This window comes from Cucumis sativus, chromosome 6 (assembly GCF_000004075.3).
Source record: "Cucumis sativus cultivar 9930 chromosome 6, Cucumber_9930_V3, whole genome shotgun sequence".
Taxonomy (NCBI): Eukaryota; Viridiplantae; Streptophyta; class Magnoliopsida; order Cucurbitales; family Cucurbitaceae; genus Cucumis; species Cucumis sativus.
In genome coordinates, this window is record NC_026660.2 from 17,402,737 (window position 1) to 17,427,107 (window position 24,371).

At 31.8% G+C, this 24,371-nt stretch overlaps 1 protein-coding gene across 1 annotated transcript; it reads right to left on the minus strand.

The window, feature by feature from the left end:
- Positions 1-1,087: 1,087 nt before the first annotated feature.
- On the minus strand, positions 1,088-3,779 carry LOC101210115 (pentatricopeptide repeat-containing protein At3g26540). The gene has a single exon (XM_004144249.3). It carries the CDS (start codon positions 3,752-3,754, stop codon positions 1,661-1,663), a length of 2,094 nt encoding a protein of 697 aa, XP_004144297.1. The 5' UTR covers positions 3,755-3,779; the 3' UTR covers positions 1,088-1,660.
- Between the last annotated feature and the right edge of the window lie 20,592 nt (positions 3,780-24,371).

Sequence of the window (24,371 nt, forward strand, 5' to 3'; positions counted from 1 at the left end):
GGCTAATGAATGGTTGATGAATGCAAAGGTCTACTAGATAGCGAAGCTATGTGGGAATTTACTAACACCATGAATCAACAATATCCTACATTCCACCTTAATAAGAAGTTGAATTTCGAGCCCGACAATACTATTAAGCCTCCTATTATTATACACACTTACAGAGGTATGGGCAAAAGAGGAATTACCTAGGGGCAGGCCATCCAAATATGATTAGTGAGAAGAATAATAGTTGAGACACCCACTTGGGGAGGAAGGAGTATGTGAAGAATGTTTGGGCATTGCTGAGGATAGGGTTTATTTTAGAAAAAGTTGTTGAAGGCTTTTTAAGGAGAAGAACCAACATTCTCGAATATGTTAGGGGTTACCTTTATATTTTCATTTAATGCTTGTTTGAGTTTTCTTATTTTCCTTGTTCTTGAACTAAACTATGTGTAAGAACTTGCCTTTGATTCCCATTTAGTATATCGTACTAGAATACCGTCTTTGTTTCTCTATTTTGTTGGGATTTTTTGAGTTTCAGGTAGAGGAGTCCTAACACACTCATTCTGACATTCAAAGTTTTGCTGCAATACTAAGACATTCATTAAACTAGGTATATATATATATATCTTGTTATATTCTTTAGTAAACGTTTAGATTCTAAAATGCATGTTATTGCACCAAAAATTTGTTTGGCGTGAACAATCTTTTAAAAAGACCTCTCGGACACATTCCTAGGCTCAAGGCGCAAGTAAGGCGAGGCTCACAATATAAGGGGCGCACCTTTTGTGAAACTCCAAGGCTCGAAGCCTTGCACTTTGGGAAATTTTCATTTTTTAATAAAATAGTAATAATTAAGGATTTTCCTTAATTATTAGCCAGAAGAATCAAGTTTACTAAGTCTAAATGTAAAATTCTTATGTTGGATTTTATTTTTTCGTATTTTTACTTTTAACTATGCTTTCTCTTTTTAATGTAATATTTTTATATGTCATGCCAAGCAAAAAAAAACCTGTGGCTAAACTCGAGAGGGCCATTAAGCCTTAGGGTGCCTTGGCCTCAGATCATATAATTTAATTTATTCAGTTGAAGAAACATTAAGGAATTGTAAGAATTAAAGAATTATTATTTTTTCTTTAAAAAAGTACAACTTGAGAGTTGGAAGATTTGAACCTGAGATCTCTTATCTTCGAAAACATACAGATGCCAGTTAAGTTGACCTCATGTTTGTAAACATATTGGCATATCTTTCGAAAAGTAAATTTGATGTTTTTTTTTTTTTTGTTCAAATTACAGATCATGGCATATCCTTCTTCAAGCATTCTTTCAATCTGTCACAATACACCCTTATGGACTCGCATTGACAGCTTAGTTTGTGAATGACTTGACTTGAAGGGGATTATAACAATCAACAGGTTGCGCAGATCAAGATTCTGGTTTCTACTCACCAAGCGCTTGAACATGAACTGCTCTTCAATGGCCCAGAGCGAACACTTGATACTGGAATGAGAAATAACATCTTGTTCTCTTATCATTCAGCTCTTGGATCTAAATTTCTCTTTGATTGCTGATGCATCAAGCAGGTAGCCAAAAAATTTAGATTATAGAATGAATGAGAGAGAACTTTTCAGTGTTTTTGAACCATGCCAGCTGGATAGATTTTGTTGCTTCAATGATTTTACTTTGGAAAGTTTTGCTCATTTAGTCGTATAGCTACCCATTCTGCCAACCTCGAGTGTCCATGTTCTCTACATGCATTGAAGATTCTTTCCAGCATTGGAACAGTGGGATCAAAGGGCATATTGTTGATAAATTTTTCAAGCTCATCCATGTTTCCATGTTGGCCATAGAGCTCGACCATGCATTCATAGTGTTCTAATCGAGGTATGACACAGAACTTTTCACTCATTGAATCGAAATACTTCCTACCTAACTCAACGAGATTTTCATGCAAACAAGCGAGCAAAATACCTTGGAAGGTCACATGGTCTGGTTTAATGCCTTCCTCCATCGTCATTAATTGAAATAGTTTGATTGCTAACATATCCCTTCTGTTGTGGCAACATCCTAAGATAATGGAGTTCCACAAAACCACATCGCGTGAGGCCACATGTTCAAAAACCTTGAGAGCATACTTAAGTTCCCGGCATTTGCAGTACATATCAACTAATGCTCCGGTAAGTACGATGTCTATCGCATAATTATTTCTAACCATGAAGCCATGGATTTGTTTACCATGCTCTAACGCAAACATGTTTGCACATGCTCCTAAAAGAGTTGCAAAGGTAAAATTATTAGGATCTGTTTCCAATTGCATCTCTGAAAAAATTGTCATAGCCTGTTCACTCATACCATGACGAGCATGTGCGGTGAGCAGAGCATTCCAGGAAACTTTATCTCGCCATTGACTCATTTGGTAGAACCAAACTTTTGCACTTTTCAAGTTCCCGCATTTACCATACATATCAAGGAGGGCATTGCCAATATAGAGATTAGCATAGAAACCAGTTCTATAGACAAAACCATGAACTTGCTTTCCTCTTTCAACATCAGAACTGCCAGTACATACATTTAATATCAAGCAAAGAGTTGTACGATCAATATCCTTAATCGAACTGCGCATCAAGTGGACAAATTCTAATGCCTCCTCCCATTGAGAGGAATGAATATACCCTGCCAGCATAGCATTCCATGAAATCACATTGCGTTCAGGCATTTCATTGAAAAGCTCCCTTGCTTTTAGAACATCCCCAGACGTTGCATATGCATATACCATTGAAGTCCAAGAAATAAGATTTCTTGAACTAGGTTGGGTAAATACTTGGTGAGCATTTGCTAATGTTCCACATTTCACATACATGTCAATTAAAGAGCTCGAAATAACCTCATTTTCTTCCAAACCTACTTTAACTACAATGCCATGAATTTGCCCGCCTTCTATCAGGGCTGCCATACGTGAACAAGCAATGAGAGCATTGGAAAAAGTAAAACTCGATGGCATCAGTGACTCACGGAACATTTGGAAAAACATTGAAACTGCCTCTTTCCCATTGCCCACCTCAAGATAGCGCCTAACAATTACATTCCAGGAAACATCATTTCGGTTCTGGATTTCATCAAACATACTACGTGCATCATTCATAAGCCTACACTTCCCGTAGACATCAACAAGCGAGCTCTCAAGAATTACATTGCCAACAAAGCCACATTTAACAATATGCCCATGAATTTGCCTCGAAAAGTGAAGAGCCAAAACAGAACCACAAGATCTAAGGATACTAGCTAAAGTTACCTCAGTAGCATAAACACCGGATTTATTCAAATCCAAATATAAATTCAATGCTTCTAAAGCGTACCCATTCTGCGTATACGCTGTTATCATCGCATTCCAAGAACCCCCATCTCTCTGAGGCATTTCATCGAACAGCTCCCTCGCATCTTTCAAACACCCACATTTACCATACGCCTCAATGGCCCGGTTCAAGAGGAAAATAGGCGGTGTGGGGCAAAATGTAGCCAAATGAGACTCGACCTTTCGAGCTTCAACGAGTGCGCGAGTGGAAGAGCAAAGTTGGAAGAGGCGAGTGTACAGTGTATGAGGAAAAGGAAATGGAGAATTGAACAGGATCAAGACAGCTTTTCCGAGGCGACCCTCTTCTAGGTATCTAAGGATAGTGCTGGTGGCGGCATTGGCGTCGGTAAATTCACTTCTGGCGGTCAGGTTCTTACGGGAAAGAAGGCGATTGAGTATCGAGGCCGCAGACACACCCATATATCCTTATTAGTGCCTCGAACTCGAATGTTAACATTCGGGGTTATAAAAAAACCGAAAAACTGCGAACCAACTCTATCCATTGGTTTGGTTTGGTTTGGTTTTTTTAATATCAACGTGTACTTGGTTTATTTGGATTTGACAAAAACCAAAAAGTATTGCTTTGGATTGGATTTTAATTAGAAAAACCATCGAAAACCAAACCCACCAATGGTATAAATATATTCTTAAAACTAATTTTTTTCATCGAACATCCTTTGGTATTTCAATTATTACTTTACTAAAATTCTGATGTTTCTTAAATGGGTCTATTAGTTGTTGAGAGGGTTTGCTCAAAAGCACTGGTATAAGGCATACCTACTAAAACTTGCAAGTAAACCAAATATAGAGATGGCAACTAGGGTTGTTATTTTCATTATTATATAATTTCAAGACCACAATGGATCTATTATAAGATCATTTATCTATAATGGAATGGTATACAAAGTGAACATATCTCACTGAATTAAAAAGGTATAGGGTTATTTATGGCTACACAAATTGTTGATAGTTCTAGATCTGGGCCAAGAAGAACTGCTGTAAGGGATTTATGAAACAATTAAATTTAGAATATGATAACGTGGCTCCTGGATAGGAAACTACAACTTTGATGGGTGTTGCAATGAGTTTATTTGCAACATTTGTAGGTATTGTTTTGGAGATTTATAATTCTTCCATTTTACTAAATGGAATTTCACGCAAGTAGATTTGATTCACAAGAACCCCTAAAAAAACTTTTTAATAAAAAGGAAAGTCTAAGGTACGTAGGTTCATACTTTTTAGCCCATTCTTTTTTTGAAGTTCAATCAGGGAATTTTTTTTTCAGTATTTTTTTAATATGAGTGTGTGACTTGTTAGAATTGATACTATCGATACAATGGAGAAGTAGTCGGTCATCTTGATCAAGATGATTTTATCTCGTTGGATATTCAATCTTGACTGGTATCTAGAGCACAAAATATATGAAATAATAGATTCCAAAATATTAACATATATTAGAACTATCATTCATACTTATCAGACCTTATAATCGAACTCTCACAAAAGAGTTGAAGTGATAAATATAGATTAAAAATAATTATTCTTTTATTTATACTTATTTTGGTTAAAGGACAAACCTTTATTTATTTATTTATTTATTTTTTTTGTCATTTTTTCAATATATTTAGTCATTGAACAAGGATGGAATAAGTGATAATATAAGGGTTCTTACTCAGGGAACTTTTGAACTTATTTTTAGAAGGTTTTTTTTATTGAATCATCGAGGTTCTTGTCTAATTCTAAGGAATTTTAATTGATTGATGGGGTCTTAACAAAATAACACCTATCAATAATAAGGAAAACTTGAGTAAAGTCACATTACGTACAAATAAAAGAAAATAGGTAAATAGAATATTCAAGAACCCCTAATGATCAATATAAATATGAATGAGTCAACTTGATATTTGGGCATTATAACCACAAATAAGACTTTTGAGATTTTTATTCTTTTGTATCTTCATACAAAAAATTGAATTATTATAGCATCAAAAAGTTTGAAACTTTTTAGTACACATATCCATTACGAGTGGTATTTGGGTGTTTCTGTTTGAGTATACAAGACAAAATTCTCATATACGGTTTCTGAGAGAGGGGTGCCCTTAGTATACTCGTCTGAATAAAGTGTATGATATGTTCGACGAACGTCTTGAAATTCAGGCGATTGCATATGATATAACTAGCAAATACGTTCCTCCTCATGTCAACATACTTTATTGTCTACAAGGAATTATGCTTAATTGTTTTTAGTACTAGTAGCTACAAGGTTTGCTAAGACTTTTTACTACAACTCGGTCATTACTAAGGCTTTTGCCTTTGTTCAATATATAATGACGGAAGAAAATTTTGGTTGGTTAGTCCATTCATTTCATAGATAATCGAAAAGTATGATGGTCTTAATGATGATCCTGCACCGTATTTCACGTGTATCTTACCAGTGGATTTAAAAAATCTCATGAATTGACTTGAGTTACAGGTGACACCCTCACCAAGTTTTCAATATCTTACATAGAAGAGGCGCACGATAAAGACAGATAGGCGACGAAATAAAATTTTGTACAACCAAGGGGGAGGGCAAGTACTGTCACCCTACGAACGGATCACGTGATATGAAGATGCTATGCATCAAACTAAGAAATCTCTGAGAGTTTCTTCCCTCAATGGAAAGTGATGTTATTTTATTATCCTTATAGAGTTGGTGATTAATTTGACTCTACCATCCAATCAAGGCCAGGATAAGAAAATGTCAGTACCACGTAGCATTTCGATATTTGAGAATTTCCACCGCTGGCCATAAGTAATCATTTCGACGAAGAAAATTTGTCAGAAAGTGGGCTATAAATAAAGGATATCTTCGATCAGTTGTAGGATTTAGTTCCCTTGGGAAGAATTGAGGCAAGATCGAAGGAAAATCACAAATTCTCTATCAAATTCATTCGGTGAAAATCGTGAGGGACTTCTAAGGGATTTCAAAACCAAGGGTCATCCAAGAAGATAATTTGACAATGAGTGGTTTACCTAAAAATGTTTGCAAAACCCATGGATTCTAGTCTCATTTTGGCATTTTGAATACATTCATATTTCGAGTCTTAAACTATGAATTCCTACCTTAAAATTTTGAACTAAATGTTGCATATGATTTCTTATATATTCTAAACTCTTGAAATTATACTTTTTATGAATTATGATGATATGATAAAATAACTTTGTACCCTATACATTGAAACTTTATCCTTGCTTTGTGATATGGGATAGAATGACATATTCTTGTTGTGGGACCTAGAATAGGATGTGTCATACTTGTTGTGTGATCTAGTATGAGATGACCTTTGTTTGCTGTGTGTTATGACATTGGTGGATGTATTATGCGTTATAGTTATGATAGGATGCTATCGCGTTGAGACTACTCCGCTTAGCAGTAATTTAGCAAAAGAGTGACAAATGCTTGAGTTGAACAAAGGGTACAAAAAAGTTTAAGAAAAATTTAATGTTAAGCACAATATACGTGCTTAGATACGAACTCCGCTCATTCAGATCTAACTTCATCAATGTCAATTCGAGCGTACGTATGAGGTAAACTTTTCATCTATGGAGAATAAAATTATTGTAAATTAGTTTGATTCAAAATAAATGACATGATGATAGTTTTAAAACCGGTATACTTATGACGTCTATAAACAGAAGTACTCCTTGACATAATTATGTCATGCATGAACCGCATGACATAATAGCCGCATTCTACGACCTCTAATTGCTTGGGACAGTGTGGATACACATAAACAATAAAAACATGTATGTTAAAAGTAATAATTAATTTAGAACTATCCTTATGGACGAATTCAAATACCTTTACAACCCTCCAGTTTGGTGTCTTTTTATTCGACATATTGAACGACCTACAAAATATTAAAAGATTGTTACGTACAAAAAGGTGTTGCATACAGAAAAAATAAGTGAACGATATAAGTAAGTATGGCATACATTTCAAGTACTTCAAACATGTCTTTCTCAATTTGATTCTTCTAAGGGTCTATCCAGAACGCAAGACCCTTCTTGTGATTTATAGAGACCAAACTCCAGTGATTGCTAAGTATACGTTTGAAATAGTATGACTATATATTAGAATAGTGCATTCGAAACATGAATGACAGTGAAGAGATCATGCACATACTCGAAATTGTAAGAGAATAGTACTAGTTAGTCATACTCTACACCAAGCAATCAAGCATTCATCCACTGTGCGCACGATTCTTTATAGCTCGAGAAATTGATAAATCTAGCATCTAAAAACTTGTATAAACTCAAAGTTTTGCATTCATCCATAATTGTGTATACCGTACCTACAAGTGCAAAACAATGAAGCAAAATCAAATAAAAATTTATATGTTTCTTTAATGAACACTAAGCGTAATAAGAACATATCTTACATCATGAACGCATTGAGACATGTCGTACATGTTCGTTACATTGAGGAGAACTCTCTCAGTGACTCAATTATTACACAACATTTCTTTCTCACACCAAAGACCTCAATGGGTGTGGTAATTTGAATCGATGACCCCATGTGATCAATTAGTCGTACCAAACATCGAAGTGCCACAGGACAATGTTGATCTACTGCACTCGATACTATGGCCAGATTTTTACTCAAACCCACATTTTTCTTCTATCACAAAGATTACAATTAGAGTTAGCATAAATTGATGCATAGAATAGCAATGTAAGTACACACATTACCTTCTCATTCCCAGTAAGAACAAGATGGCATAGCCATAGTAAGTGTGAACCCACTTCCTGTGACATTTTCTTCAGTCCTTTCTTGGTCGGGATAGGAATTACACATTCACCATCCAATACAACATCTAGAGACACCTTCATGTTGTCACTGTCAACTTCTGACTCAACTATTGTCTTGTGGGCAACGATATTATCTTGTGTTTCAAATGCCAACATACATCAGGTTCCAACCTACATAGAAGTATTTGTTAAATATGTGTACGTACACGTAGATATATTAAATAACCACACAACAATTTGGATTCATTAACTGTGATGAAAACTAACTTTCATTTGATTCGATGTCAAATCCAGTAGATGCTCTTCTTCCTTCCATACATTCACCTTTAGGGGGGAAAAGCACAGTCGGGATAATCAAGCATGTTACTTTAAGGATTAAGGGTTGAAAAAAATAAACCTCCATTTCTTCCTTCACTTTTGCCACGTCAGCTGCGACGTTCTCCGATTCTAAATCATTAGGTACATCTAACCTCATTATCTGAAGCCTCTTTCGTGGATGATGTTCCTGTTGAACCCATACTCCGTGCTTCTTCTTCCCCTCCTACATAACCCTTACCTTTTTTTTAAATTTGTAATAGCTTTTCTTCTAACTCCTTAAATTAGTGATATAACTTAATGAAGTCTATTAGACTTGTCATTGCTTTTTCAGTTAACACCCATCACAGTGCAATACATGATTGGCAGTTCAAATAGTAAACTCTAACAAATCACAAAACAAGCCTCTAAAATCTAAACTAAGTTAACAAATGCAAAGTCTTACTTCTCTAAAATGAACAATGTGGTATTTTGTGGCTCCTTGAATTTCAAACCAAGGAGTTACACATGATATGTCTCCTGGCCACCCTATTGCTATAGAGTACACTTGAAGCTAGCAATGAAATTCACCTATGTATTTAATAATTCTTTATTGGGTTAATAATTCTTTATTGTTATAGAGTAAACTTAATGCTAGCAATGTGATGATTCTATGGGCTGATGAGACCCTTTGTTGCTAGAGTAGAGTCCACACTAGCAACAGAGTAAATATATGTTATTCCTCAATGCTCAACTTAATTTTAACTTCTAAACTCCCACAAATGGCTTTAAACTAACCTATGTATATCCAGGATACTAATTCAAATCATACTTATAACAAGGTTTCTGCAATACTACTAGTAGACATACATTAACTTCATTCAAGAAATGCTTTAGCTTTTACTTACTCATACTTTAACTAACCTCTTGCTAGACTTACTCTTAGTTTTATTAAATCTTAAACTTCAGTTAACCATTTGCTTAGATTTCAACTTGGAAATAACTTAAATCTCTTACTTTTCGTAATATCTTGTTTTACTTTTCTTTACTGAAAGCATTCTAGAAAACACTATTTGCTTAGTCTTCTGTTTAAACTTTATTTTGAACTTATGCTTGTACAAATCTTCAGATTATTTTAACTAGCTTACTAGTACTTTATTATACTTACTCACAGATTGAATAACTTCATACAGAAAGAGAAAAATAAAAAAGCAACAGACGACTTACTGACAGAGGAGGTGACTGCAGTTTGAACATTGAAGAGATTGCGGCAAATTGGAAAAGACGAGCACAAATTGAGCAGGTTGCGACAGAGGAGGTTTTGTCGTCTGATAGATGAGATTGCAGCGGTGCTGGAGTGAAGAGACGGACACAAGGGGTGATGGCAGTGATGGGACTGAGTGTTATTGTCCGAAGATGGCCTTCTTCGCATTTGGAGATGGCTTCTTTGCGTGAGTGAGGGTTTTTGATTTGGGAAAAAAACCTAAATTAACCTTATTTTCATTTAAATTTAAATTTCATTTATTAAAATTAAAGAAATTATTTTATGTATCTTCTATGACATCAAATAATTGTTGCAAAAAGTGTTGTCCGAAAATGCATACTTTTACCTTTTGTGACAAATTTTTTTCCTTTCTTCCATTTTGTGATGTAAAGAACTGTCATAATAGATAGTTTTTGTTGTAGTGGAAGTTAAATAGTATCTGGGTAGTAGTTGTGAGTCATGCATGTGTAGGCAAGAAGGGTTTGGCGTTTTGATCATAGAGGTTATTTTGGGCTAGATTGCACGCACATGACAATATCATGGCACAACTGAGTGGCAAGACGCATGCTCAGGCTACGTGCATGACACTGCCTTAGAGGTTACGCAGCACTAGGTGTGCGGGGAGCATGAACATGCGCACCATGCATGCGAGGGGCACTGGGTAGGTAGCAAGCATGCGTGTGGCACCTCTTGTGAGGTTAGCACGCAGCGCGCGCCCCACCTCAGTGAGGTTAGCACGTAGCAGACCTCAGGCCATGCCCGTGTTGCCAGCCTTCTGCACAATGTCAATGGGCTCCAATCAACTATTTTTGAACTGTTTTGATATTTTTGGGCTGTTTTGATATTTTTGGAAACTTTTAAGGATCTTTTAAATATTTTTATGTTCAATGAATTAATTAAGGATAAGATATGAATTTTTTAGAACAATGAGGATTATGAGAAATTTCCAAGACCAATGCTATATTCAAGTAATTGTGAGTAACAAAAATGTTTTAAATACTACTTACTAAATATGTTTTCAAGCTTACAAGTAATAGCTTGTGAGTAACACTATGATTTCTAAAGTATTTATTAAACAGTATTTCAAGCTTAATTTACAAGTAAAATAATTTGCTAAATATGATCTCAAGTTCTTATACCAGTCATGCTATTGATAAATGTTTACTGACATGATATTTCCAAGCTACATTATGATTTCATGATTTGAAGGAAATATTTCATGTTTTCAAATGTTTTTATCTATGTCTGAATATTCCATGAGACCTATTGTATACATATGGTTAACTTCATACTGATGGTACGGTTGACGAACCTATTTTTAGCTATGGGCTATCAAGAAGGGTATATTATTATGCTTTAAAGGAGGAGGGTTCGCTACCCATCGACGGTTCTGTCTTCAGACGAAGGGGTAAATATTGTCCATGGCCATGGAGGACTGTCTTCGAAAAGTTATTCAAATGTTCAAGTTTCATGTTATGGTTATTTACTACTAAATGTATTCAAGCTCTGATTTTATACTAAAACGTTTATGAAAATCCGTTTTATAAAACTGTTGCTCAATAAGTCTTTCGACTTACTCTTTAAAAAATGTTCTCTCACTTTTCAAATACAAATTGTGGATCTCTGCGTGCTAAACATACGATTGTCAGGACAACTTAGTTTTCGTTATACAAGGAAATTGTTTTGTTTCAAAATAGTTATGTGATTGTTCAAATACTTATATATATTCATGTTTTGTTCATTATTCATGTTACATTTTATAAAAGATTTCAAATGGGTCACACTACGTTTAAAGATATTTCAGGTTAAAAGACTTTCACTATTGATTGCTTCACGTTTCCATGTCATGTGTCAGTTGAGGTTGTTCTGGAGGTGAATGACTTCGACTAACATTGCGCCACATCTCGAGACAAGAAAGCAGGTTCCTAGGGTGGGGTGTGACAAAATTCTTGACAAATCTGGAAATTGTTTCAAATATGCATCTGTCAATAACTTTATATTGTGACAACAGAGGTGCAGTTGCAAATTTGAAAATGATAAAAATAGTGATAGTTGTAAAAAGTCAAAATGTTGATTTTTTTACTTTGAAAAGTCAAAATTTGACTGACAATATATTCAAATATGATTTTGAATTTCTATAAAATTAATAATGTGGATTCATGCTTGAGAGGTCAAAATTAGTCTGATGGACAAAATGATAAAAAGTCAAAACTTTGACGTTTGACCAAATGACCATTTTGCCCTTTGATCAAAGTTATTGGAAAATTTAAACATTTTTTTAATAATCCCAATAACTCTAGTGGCTTAGGTGTTGTCATTTGATGAAGACAATGGACTTTCAGTTGTTGGGCTATAGTGTGTATGGACATGCAATTTTGCATGAAACTTCTTATATTGGACTCTTTCAATTCATTTGATGGGTTGGACTTATTGGGCTCTTTTAAGAAAAAATCTTCACAAAGCCCAATTTCTCTTTATTTTCATCTCTTTATCTCTCTTGTTTCCTTCATCCAACAGATCTCGCAACCTGATTTTAAGTCTAAAGGATAGTAGGTCAACCTTAGTGATTGTTCAATAAAAAATCGAACTTTCAAATGTATGTATCTTAAAAACCCTATTTTAAATTTAATTTAGGGTTTAAATCTATGCTTGTTAATCATATTAATTAGAGTAAAATTTAGATCTGATTTCTACTATGTTTGTCTAAATTATATCCACTCTTTTGTTGCTTGGTGGCAGTTGGCTCTATCATGATAACAATACGTTGAGTGTTGTAGAATGGTTGAAAAAGTTATTCTCGAGCTGCTTCCAATTATCAATAGTTTTAGGTTCAAGGTCGACGTACCATTAGAAGGTGTTTCCTTTGAGAGTTCAGAAAAATTGTTGGCCATCAAATCTCCTCGTGTACCAGTAATTTTACATGTTTCGATGAAGTGAGCAACATGTTGTTTTGGGTTGCCCTTTTCAAAAAAATTGTTGGACCTTGGGTAGTCAATATCCATTCGACATTCTCAGATTATCAATCCTCTTCATATATGGCTTGGAATACAAAGAGAAAGTTTGAGTGGGTCCACCATATTGAGTTTTGATAAAGTTTGCTATCAATTCCTACAATTGTTGAACAGACAACGATGCAATTAAGGTCAAATTTTGTGGTTGACTTTCTTGCAAATCTGTCCTCCTTTTGTCATTATTCTTAATGGTATGTGTATGACTAAATTCAGCAGTGTCATGACTCTCAATGTGATTCTTAAGAAATGCAATCTCATAATCCCTTTCTTCAATTGCCTTCATGAGCATGTTAACCTTCTTTTCAAGCCCTGTCATTCTATCTTCACTTGTATCCACATCAGGTACAATAACTGACATTATATTTAGCTAAGGTGTCTCCTCACTTGAGTGTTCAGAGGATGAAATGTGTTCGTCAATTACAAGATTTTTCTTAATTATGATTCCACCTTTTGGTGGCTTTAACAGTTGTTCCCAAATGTTCTTTGCAACCTCAAAGGGTGGCATATCCTCAAACGATTGAATCTCCTTTGAGCTGCTGCAAGTATTGGTCTCTTGCTAATGTCGCTTAGAGCTTTAGAAATGTTGCCTTTAAATGTCATTATTTTCTTAAAATGTTCTTTGCAAAAAATAAAACAGATGAAAGGTAGAGACTGTTCCACTGAACATAACAAACTATTCACACGAAATTTCTGAAAAAATGTAATTCCTGGAATTGAACTATTTATTTGATTATGTTAATGTTTTATAATTGTCTTTTATATATATTTTAATGAATTCTATATATTTTCTAATTTTACATAATTAAATAATATTTTTTAAAAAAAAAAGATACTAGAAAATTAACACAAGAAACGAGAATAGTTATCTAAAAAAATCAAATATTGAAAGTTGTAAAATGTAGAACTTCATGAGAGGGGTAAAACCAATCACGCTACAAACAAACATCGTTTAAAATAAATCATTATTTAATATCTATTGAAATCTGACCGATCAAAATTAATATTAAAATAAAAAAATCAATAATAGAAGAGGGGACACAAATTCGTCGGTGATTAAATGGCTGAAGGTTGTCAAACACACGGCTGAAATGTATGTTTTAATATAATAATTAAAATAAAAAAAAATGTGACAATCAACGTAAGAAAAGAAGCAACCAATAGGAAGACCAAAATAAATTTAAATCCATAAGCAATTTAATATGATTCATCTTCAATAATTTAATACATATATATTTATTTCTGTTACGTTTATTTTGGTTGGAAAGCAAGTGTATAATTAAAATGTAAAGGATAAAAGTCCAGGATTTTGGGATTCTAGAAACAATACCATATATTTATTCTCCTATATAATACTACAAAAATACTTCTACAGGTCAATTGTATTTTTTTTTTCTCCCCATATATTTCCTCCCTTGTAGAGTACACCAACGTTACTTCTAGAAGTCAGTTTATTAAAATCTTAATTTGTGAACTACACTAAGTTGACAACGTGGCAACACCATTTAATTTATTGGAAAATGTAACAATATATATATTTTCCCACCCATATATATGTTTTTTCTATAGGCAATTACTTTTTAATAGCTTTTATTATTGTTATTTTTGGAATTTTGTTTAGAATAGAATATGTATTTCCTTAGAAAGATGAAAGCTATAGTTGATGAAGGGTAAAAAAATAAGAAACAAATCGAGAGAAAAACAACCATAATATTTAAATATCAAAAATAAATAATCAATACAACCAATAATTTAATAATATATCAACTTCTTGTTACCGCATTTAATTTTCTTCATTATTTTAGATAGATTAAAAATACTTTTAGTGAATAAATTTTCATAAAAGTAATAATTTAGTTTTTGAAGTATAAGTTAATAGGTAATAAATTAATTGGTTTAGTTTCAAATTTGTAACAATTTATTATCTAATGTAAAAAAAATAATTATAAAATTTGATGTCAATTACTTTATGAGATAAATTTTGCATTTTATAAAATTACAAGCCTCTCGTTAAGCTTTTTGATTTATTTATGCAAGAAATTTCATTAAATTTCCACATTAATTTCTACGACTAACATTAAATTGTTACAAATTATAAAGTAGAATGAAAAATTTGTCACATAGTTCAATCACGATATTGCTACAAAATTGAAATTACAATCGGTGGGTAGATAAGTTTTGGAGATTAAATTAAGAATTGACTTTTTATTTCTTAAAAATATTATCTCTTATTGGATTAGAATAAATTTATTACTTTTATTAATAATGGAATAAAAGTAAAATAACATATTGATTAAATTTTAAATTTCACTTTATAAGAAGAATAAATGTTTTTTTTAAAAGAACTACTGGGACGTTGCTATCTTACAATTCACGAGAGGATGAACTAACAAAAGAAAAGGAAAAAGATTTATGATAGGGATTATATTAATTTAGTATCAAGATAAGAATCAAACATTTGCCAACATAAACTCAAATCAGACATTTTTACGAGGACAATAGGTTCTAGGTTCAATTCTTCTCCTTCAAGTTGACACACCCAAAGTGTCAGAAATGATGCCTTTCTCCCCAGCATTTTTTTTAACACGTCGGAAGATCCTTTCATAATGTAATGTTGGTAGAAGCCTTCTCCCAATGCCTATAGGGACGTTGACAGTGGCCTACTCCTGAGTCTGAAAGGGACCTGGGGGTGAGGGTGTGCCAACGTGTTGTCCATGTCGGCAAAATCAACATCAGGAGAAGAGAATTCTCAATGTCGTGCTATTTGCATGTCAAGAGTGGGTCCCTCGATGAGGTTCTGTCGACATCCTTTCCGACGTGTCGATGTTCGTCATAAGAGCATATGTCAACACCATTTTGAATTTTCGCTTATGCATGCCAGAGTCGAGAAAACTCCAACTTGTTATAATGATTGAAATGTCAAAAGCTTGTAAACATAACTTAACTTGGACTTTAGTAACTTAAAAGCATGCAGGGTGATAAACTTTGATAACACTTAAGCTTGAGGAAACTTTATAACTTTTATTCAATCCTTTCACATATAACTAACTACAATTACAAGCTTATAGTTATACAAATAATAAATCTTATACTTTAGGTTCTCAACCCCTGTCATAACTTCTAACACATGCTTCCATACCTATCGCTTGGCAGTTCGCCTTAATCTTCACCACGAGCCCTCAATGCATCGCTTACCTGGGGAAGGAAAAATCATAAGCTAAATGCTTAGTTAGTGAAAATTTTAGAAAAACCTTTGAGGAATACAAGATCATGCATAAACTTATTTTAGAGGAACGATTCACAACGCCTTGTCATACGCTAAAATCATTAAACATACATTAGCCTCTACGTATTCCTTTCGTTGGGACATTGAACTATTCACATGTAGACTATTATGACGACTTGTATCATCATTAGCATCCCTTGGAGAAATCCAGGTTCACTTCTTGTTGTTCAATCAATCGGCTCGAATGTAGACATCTCACTGCATCAAGCCACCTTTTCATTGTCATGTGTGGTCCTTTCACCGCATTGTTGCCTTAACTTTTATATGAACAAATTAGCTAGCTCAAAATAGGCATAAAACTAAGGGTTTACTCACATACAATCATTTCACACCAGCATTATAAAGTTAAATACTTTAACTTTGAAAGACATTCTTCGATTAGTTAGACTTTTCATATATAAATAATAAAACTACATCATTTAATTATATTTTAAAAATATATAATTATTTGTAAAAATATAATTATATATTTAAAATATATAATTATTTGTAAAAGTATAATTATTTTGGTAAAAAAATAAAGTGATTGGATTGATGAGATTTAACGAAGAGAGTGAAGATTTGATTTTTGGAAAATATAATTATTTTGGAAAGATAAAATTTGATTTGATGAAAGATTTAAGTGAATAAAAAAGTGGATTTTATTTAGTTGGAAAAGTAAAGTTAATTATATGATTAAATATAATTATAATTGTTGAAAAATAAGATATGTAAGGAGGAGATAGATGATTGATTTGATTGGACGAAAAAAATGATAGATTTAATTAAGAGTGAGAATGATTGTTTAAATAAATATATGTTTATTAACTATTTTCGTGAGAGAATAATAATAATAATAAATGTCTAAGATTTGATGCATACAAAAAATTTATTAAAGAAAAACAATGAAAATAAAAAATATATGTATATATTGGTAGACATATTCTAAAAGATAAATAAATAATAATGATAAATATTATTGTTTAGGTCTATAAATAACATTGAAATGCTCAAATTAAAAAGAGAAATAAAAAGAAAAGATTTTTCATCTCAGAATTGATTTTGGTTGCATGTATTTGGAAAGTTCCTTTAACAAATTTTGAAGATTTAAATGACGATTTTTTCACATTAAGGTTGAATTAGTTTCAACCTCAACTTTGGGTAAGCTAATTTGAAAGAATTTTTTTTGGATGAAAGTCAATTGTTAATTTTATTAATTAAGATACTTAACTTTTTTTTTATGATTAGGATTGAATTAATTGGAGAATTTTACTGTTAGTAAAGGAATATATTAGCTAATCTAAGGTAAAAGATTCTACTACTATACCTTCGAAAATAGATTAAAAAGCTTGCATGTATTTTTCATTATGCGCTGATAGAGCTCAAATGCATAATATGACTGATGTGTTATGACTGAGATAAGATATGACTGATATGTTATGAAGCATGATATGTTAATAACATGATAAAGACAATATGATTAATATTCATGTCAAGTTAGGATGTTAATGATATATTACATGCTATGGACTATTGTGTTATGTTAACTTTGTCTGATAGAGTCGTACCCATATGGGTGTCCCTCAGGATTATCACATATTTTATGCATGTGTGGCTTGTGTCTGTGTGACTTATAACTGTGTTGTTAACTTTTATGAGTGGTCCGACGAGGTCACTTATAGCACGATTCTCTTAGGTGTTTTCTTCGGGTTCACCAAGAGCCTTAGAGTGTGATCTATACATGATTACTGGATAGCATGTGTGTTCGGAAGCACAATAGTTTTGTGGTATTTTCTTACGAAACATTAATGGGAAGTTAAGAGACGCCTAGTGAGACTAGTAGTGGGTCCATTACCGAGTATATGTTTATACTCATCCTTTTCTATGTTTAACATTTCAGGTAAAGGTAAAGATAGAAGAAAGATGGCGAGCGACATGACGGATCTGTGACATGTTATATGGGGACACAGTTTTGCTTCTGCTTTTCATTGTTTGTTTTCAGTGTTTGAGCTTAAATATTTTTATTTATTTATTTCTATTATCTTTAAAATTTGTAAAACCTGCTACAACATGTTTTTCATGGTATTTTTAATGAAAATTTAGTTTTTTTCTTTTCAAAAAATTATCAAAATTGTTATTTATCTTTAAGGTAATGACCTCAACTTAGTATAAAGAGTTGAGTCGTTACACTTTTCATCGAGAGTCACTCACGAAGCCTAATTTCTTTTACCCCTTCTTCTTTCTTAACGTCTAGTCCTTCTTCCCCTTTGATGTCTGATCTTCCTTTTCTTTCTTTTTTTTTTCACCTAATTTTAAGAAATTTTCTTCTCATCTGATACCTCAAAAGCTTCCTTCCCCTTTTTTTCAAAACCTTAAGTTTCATTTATATTAGTTATAAATGGACTAGTCTTCTTTAAATTTTCCTTTGCTTGCTAGCTCCTACTTAGTACTATACACGTGTAGGTTTAATATCTCATTTAACCATATTTATCCTTAGCCCAACATGTAAGAAACTGAGTAATCTAGATTCGTGATCCACCACCCTCTTGTCGCTTGCTTCTTCTCGCGTAGCTTAAACTTCTTACTAGCAATTCTTCTCGTGTCACGTTGACTTGACATAATGTCAGTTTTACTTCGTGCACTTTATTCCTTGTGGCATGTCATCAAAATGCATTCTCTTCCTCACAAACGCGTCATTTTTATAATTTATTTCCCTTTCTCCTTTAAAATGCATAATTCTTATACTTATCTTCCTTTTTCACAACCTTCTTCCTTGTAACCTTTCTATTCTAGAACGTTGGTTTCACATGAAGCTTTTACATGAAAACTACACTTTAAAGTTCGTGAAATTGTCGACTTTGGTGAAATTTTTGCTCAATTGTCAAGTTGTCTTGTATAAATGTAGTTCTGGGTTTGGTAGCTAGTCTTGATTTAGAGGTTGAACACATGGATGTTAAGACTGTATTTCTTCATGGTGATTTAGATAAAGAAATCTATATGGAACATTCAGAAGGTTTTGTGTAAAAAGGTAAAGAGCATTTGGTTTGTAAACTAAAGAAACGTCTTTATAGGTTGAAATAGGCACTGATGCACTGGTGGTACAAGAATATTGAGTCAGTTGCGGTGGAGATATGCTACAAGAAGACTAGTTATAACTGTATTTTTGTTCAAAGATTCTCTAATAAGTTGCAAATATTGGTCTATCACTACTAGATCATAAGAATCTATCCTCGATAAAAACCTATCCATGATAGATTTTTCTATACTCACATTTTTTTTTAAAAAATATTGTTATATATTTAATTATTATTCTTAAAATTGTCATAAATTATAATTACCCTATATCAATTAATCAAGTAATTAAATAGTATAAATGATTGCATCGTTATCAACTTTATAAATGGTATATCAATCAAGTGCATTAACATTATAAGTGAGTGCATCATTATCAAACAATCAAGTGCATTAGCAGTATATCAATCATATGTAACAATCAAGTGTATAAAGTGTGTCATTATAAAGTAATATATCAATAAAGTGTATCAAATTTATCAGTAGTATAAGATTATTAGCAGTTTATCAATAAAAATGATGATTATCAAATATACCAGTCAAGTTTATATCAACATTTGAGATATTTTAGAAGTAGATTGGAATTCGTTATATTTAGAAATAGCAAATATGTAGGTTATGAGCGTAATTTGTTTGGTCCTTTTTACAACTAAATATAAGTAGATGCAAGGAAAATATAATCATCAAAATCAAATTTAAGTATAAGAATATATATAAATATTTGAAATAATGGAATAATGAAACTAATTTTGTCGTGACAGCTAGTAAAGCTGCAGGCTGATCATTGCAACAATGATGAAAAGCAAACTAAAACTTATGATTTTAAACACACTTAATATATATTTTAAGGAAAGATTGGACTGAGTAATCAAAGCAAGAATGTAAATATAAACAAAAAAGAAGAAGCAAAGTAAAGCCTTACAAATGGCTAAAAATTAGCTTTAGAATTTAGAATATGATGCATAATTATTAGGCATGGACTAAAAAAAATAGTTGCTTTTAATTTTTGGCTATGTCCCCTCCATCATAGAATTTTTGGTTTCATCCTCTTGAAATTGACATCCCAAGTCATTTGATTGAGCCGTTAATGAAGCCTTACGCACCTACACAAACTCTCAACAACGACTTTGACGTCGACCACTCCTTTTTTTATTTCCACAATAATTATTACTATTTACATTTATATTATCTTACCAAATCTTTTTTCTATTATATTTCAATTTTCAATTGTCCTTTTCTAATTTTTGTGAGAATAAGACTATCTTCCATATAAAACTTAGATGGGAATTAAATGTTTTAACTTCAACCTTTCTTTAAATATATATAACTTCAATCGTTAAGCCATTAATTGCGTTTCTTATAAGTTGATGTAGAAGTTAATAATATAATAAAATTTAATTTTTACCCAAAAATTTAGGTTCCTAAGTCAATTAAACCCTAAATTTAAACTCTAACCTTCACAACTCATTTTAACTAATACTTTAATTTCTTTATTTAATTACTTAATTAAAGTTGTTCATGCACCAACCCATAAATTATAAAAAATAAGAAAAACTTAACTACCACACACTAAATAGCATGCCTTTGAAATACGTACTAAACAAAAAAAAAAAAAAAATCAAAGAAATGTTGATATTCAAATATAAATGTTAACAACAATGATCAAAGTTCAATCCATTAAATTTATTTAATATAACTACTAATATTTATATGTAATGTTTTCAGCTTAAGAGAGGACATAAATGAAAGATATATATCACATTTGAATAAAAGGGATCTAATAGTAAGATTAAGAATGACTTAAAAGAATTGATAAAGTTTTTACTTATACCAATAAGGTGCATTTTACTCATTCGTTGGCTCAATCATAGAAACTTTAAAATTAAGTGGGTTTACTTTTGACCAATTCTATGTTAGATATCTTTTGAAAATTTTTCTTATGACTCATGTGAGTGAATGGAAGGCAGGTTGAAATTGTTGGTCTGTGGAAACAACTTTCATTCTTTAAAACATTCAAAATAAGTAAGGATGATGTTGTTAGATCACACAATCTTGGTATGAATTCTGAACTTGAGGCATTAAAATATTTACATAATTAAAATCAAATTATAAAGATACATTTTATTGGTGTTTATTATCGATAGAATATGAAATTTTGTTATATTTTGTAAATATTTTTATAAGTTTATCCTCTCTAAAATATATAAAAATAAATAAATAGCTTATATGAAAACATCAATCATATAGGTTTAAATTTAAAATTTGTTTTAAATTTACATTTTAATAGGAAGTTATCAAAACATTTTAGTACTAAAAAAATTAAATATTTTAAAGTTAATTAATTTACAACAAAGAAGAAGAAGAAGAAAATTGGGGAAATTGTGACCTACAGGCCGACGCTCCATCTAGAAGTTGTTGATTGGTAGTTTTTATTTTCTTTTTTCCAAGAGTGTTGATTAGTATTATTATTGCGTTTAGTGGATACTTCTTTAATATATATTCATATATTATTCTTTTTCTCACTCATTTTTGTGACATAGTGCGTAAGCATTTGTTTTTATTATACTTAGGTTTGGGATGGCTTTCTCACACCTTTTCCTATCTATATTTTCTTTCTTTTTTATTCCAGATGTGTTTACCTATTCACAAGGGGATGCTTGTAGATGTATACACGGTCCAATTTGAAAACACTCAAAATATAATGAGTTGTATTTTAAATCGGATTCAAAATACGTTCCATCTAAATATACGAGTTTTAGATTACATTATATTACAAACTTATTTCATTACGAGTCACACCAAACAACCTCTTGTTTTATGGTACAATCTTAATTGAACTGCGTTGTAAAGAAAATTACATGTAATGATTTATGGTGCAAATAGTAATTGAATTGTATTGTAAAAAGAATGTCATGTAAATGATAATACTTTTGATTGTGTTTAATAATACGTGTAATATGCCGTAATATACAAGTCTACATTATCATAATCTCCTAAAAAAATTTAAACAATATCTAAAAGCTTCAAAAGGGAAGTTTTTCCTTTTTTTTTTCTCTATTATGTCATTGTCACCTTCATCTTGTTGTCGCAATATTTTTCTATATTTTGCTTTTTTTGGACCATTATTTGTAGGTTTGACATCCATACGAAACTTAACTACTTTTGTTGTTCATCGCCTGCAATCTCTTAGTTTCCGTTTACTAACTTTGCACATATGATACTAACAATGACTTTTCTTACTATCTTATACTTTGTTATTGTGTCCCTAATAAGTAATTTACATCTATTGTGTACGTTTCTTTGATTTCATGGGTTTTGAGAGTTGCTAAGTTTCTGTCTTTTGGAATTGAACATCTTTGTTTTGTGAGAGTTTTTGAGACAGTTGAAGTGCAAAAAAAAAAAAGAGTTTATATTGTTTGTGTTGTTTGGTGTGAACAAGTGTTTGATGAAATAGTATTGATCGAGGCATCAAGCTAAGTCTTGATTTTTTGTGATTTGTGGATCTCTTCGTTGTTTGAAAATGAGACTTCTAACTCTTGTGGAGTTGATAGACTTCTAACTTAAAGGGAACCTTAGATTTTTACGCGAAGATCAAGAAGAGCTCTTGCTCTTAAGGGAGCCTAAAAGAAACCTTATTCATGTTTAGGGGAGACTAAATATTTTTGGTTGGAGGTCATTTTACATTTAGATGGAGCCTAAGCGTTCTTCTTGAGAGTTGAGCTATTCACGTGTTATTGTTTTTAGTCTTTCATTTACATATACATATAAAATGTACACTTCTTAAGATAATAATATAGTAAAAGTATCTTACCATGGACATATTGCCTCTACATGTAGGTGTTATTTCACCAAATTGAACTAACAAATTTTGTGCTCGAGTTTGCAAAAGTATCTTATCGTTTGTCTTTCTGGTTGTTCTCGAGTTTGCAAGTACACATTGTGTGTGATGTTATTCCAACAGTTGAGTGGTAGAATACCTTATTGTCATGCTCCAAATTTGATTTACTTGTGTTGTGTTATTTAGGTTCATTTAGTCAATGATTAGGGTTGTCTTTGATAATGCTTTTAGGCTAATGCAGTGATTGCTCTTTAAAAGCTTTTGGAAAGTATGTTCTATTCTATATTGCTAGAGTCCCTTGTATGTATGTTAAAATGAGATAAACTATGGGCGAGAACTCGTTGTCTTGTGCCATATGAAGTATTGCAAAACTAAGTCATCAAAGTGAGATTTTGCATATAAATACTTAAGTGAGAGCTTCATAAGTAATGAGAACGAAAGTATGTATACCATACGAGAACGAGAATTATATATTCAAGGAGAATCATATGATCGTGACACCGTATATTAATTGTTGCTTGTTTAGGAGATATATATGAATTAGGAAACACATGCATATATACTATAAGTTAAAATGTTTTAACAAATTCCCTACACCATTATTTTTAATACCTTTGAGGTATAAAATGGAGAATATTAAATTTAAGACTACTACGTTTTTCAATTTAATTACCTTCAAAATTATATGCAAGTTGCAATGGGAATAGAAGAGAAAATTCAAAAGTGCTAAAGATATAAAAATTTATCTAGAGATCATCATTGGATACATATTATAATCATTCCCTTTTTATATAGAAAGGCTAAGTAGTGAGTAGGAGAAGAATTGAGAAGGAAGAAAGCAAACTAGAATTCTTTTTTTATTTCTTTTTAAATTAGAAATGATAAATAATTATAGTCGTTGGACACGTTGTTGGACCATTTGATAATAAATTAATTAATTTTCTTTTTTAAAAAATCCATAAAATCACATAGATTCTCTTCCAAATCAATTTCCCAAAAACTCCATATTTCATCCTTGTATTTGCAATTTTCCTAATTTTCTTTCCTTTTTATTTTATTTTATAAATTATCTTGTTTTCATTAACAATCTGCCGTTTAAATCATTATTTGAAATAAAAAGCTTCACCTCCATTTCTCTATTGAGAGAGAGAGAGAGAGAGAGAGAGAGAGAGAAAAAGGAGAGGATACATAGATCCTTTTGTAAAAGAGTCAAGTTCCTTTTTTAAAAGAATATTTAAAATTTATTCCATCCATTTCCGTTATATGTACATCTATACACAATTTAAATGATTGAGAATATACATCATATAATTTAATATTTCAAAACTTATTACTATCTAAATTCAAAATGTTATATCTGTATACATAATAGTCTTACCATTGCATTTATCATAATTTACTTTAAATGAAAAGAAAAATATATCCAACCGTAATTCAATAGGATATCAAAATAAGAAAATATATTAATTTAAATACCAAAAATACATGTTTCTCTACTATTA

Coding starts and splice junctions, on each gene's coding strand:
- LOC101210115 (XM_004144249.3), bottom strand. CDS start 3,754: ATGGGTGTGTCTGCGGCCTCGATACTCAATCGCCTTCTTTCCCGTAAG.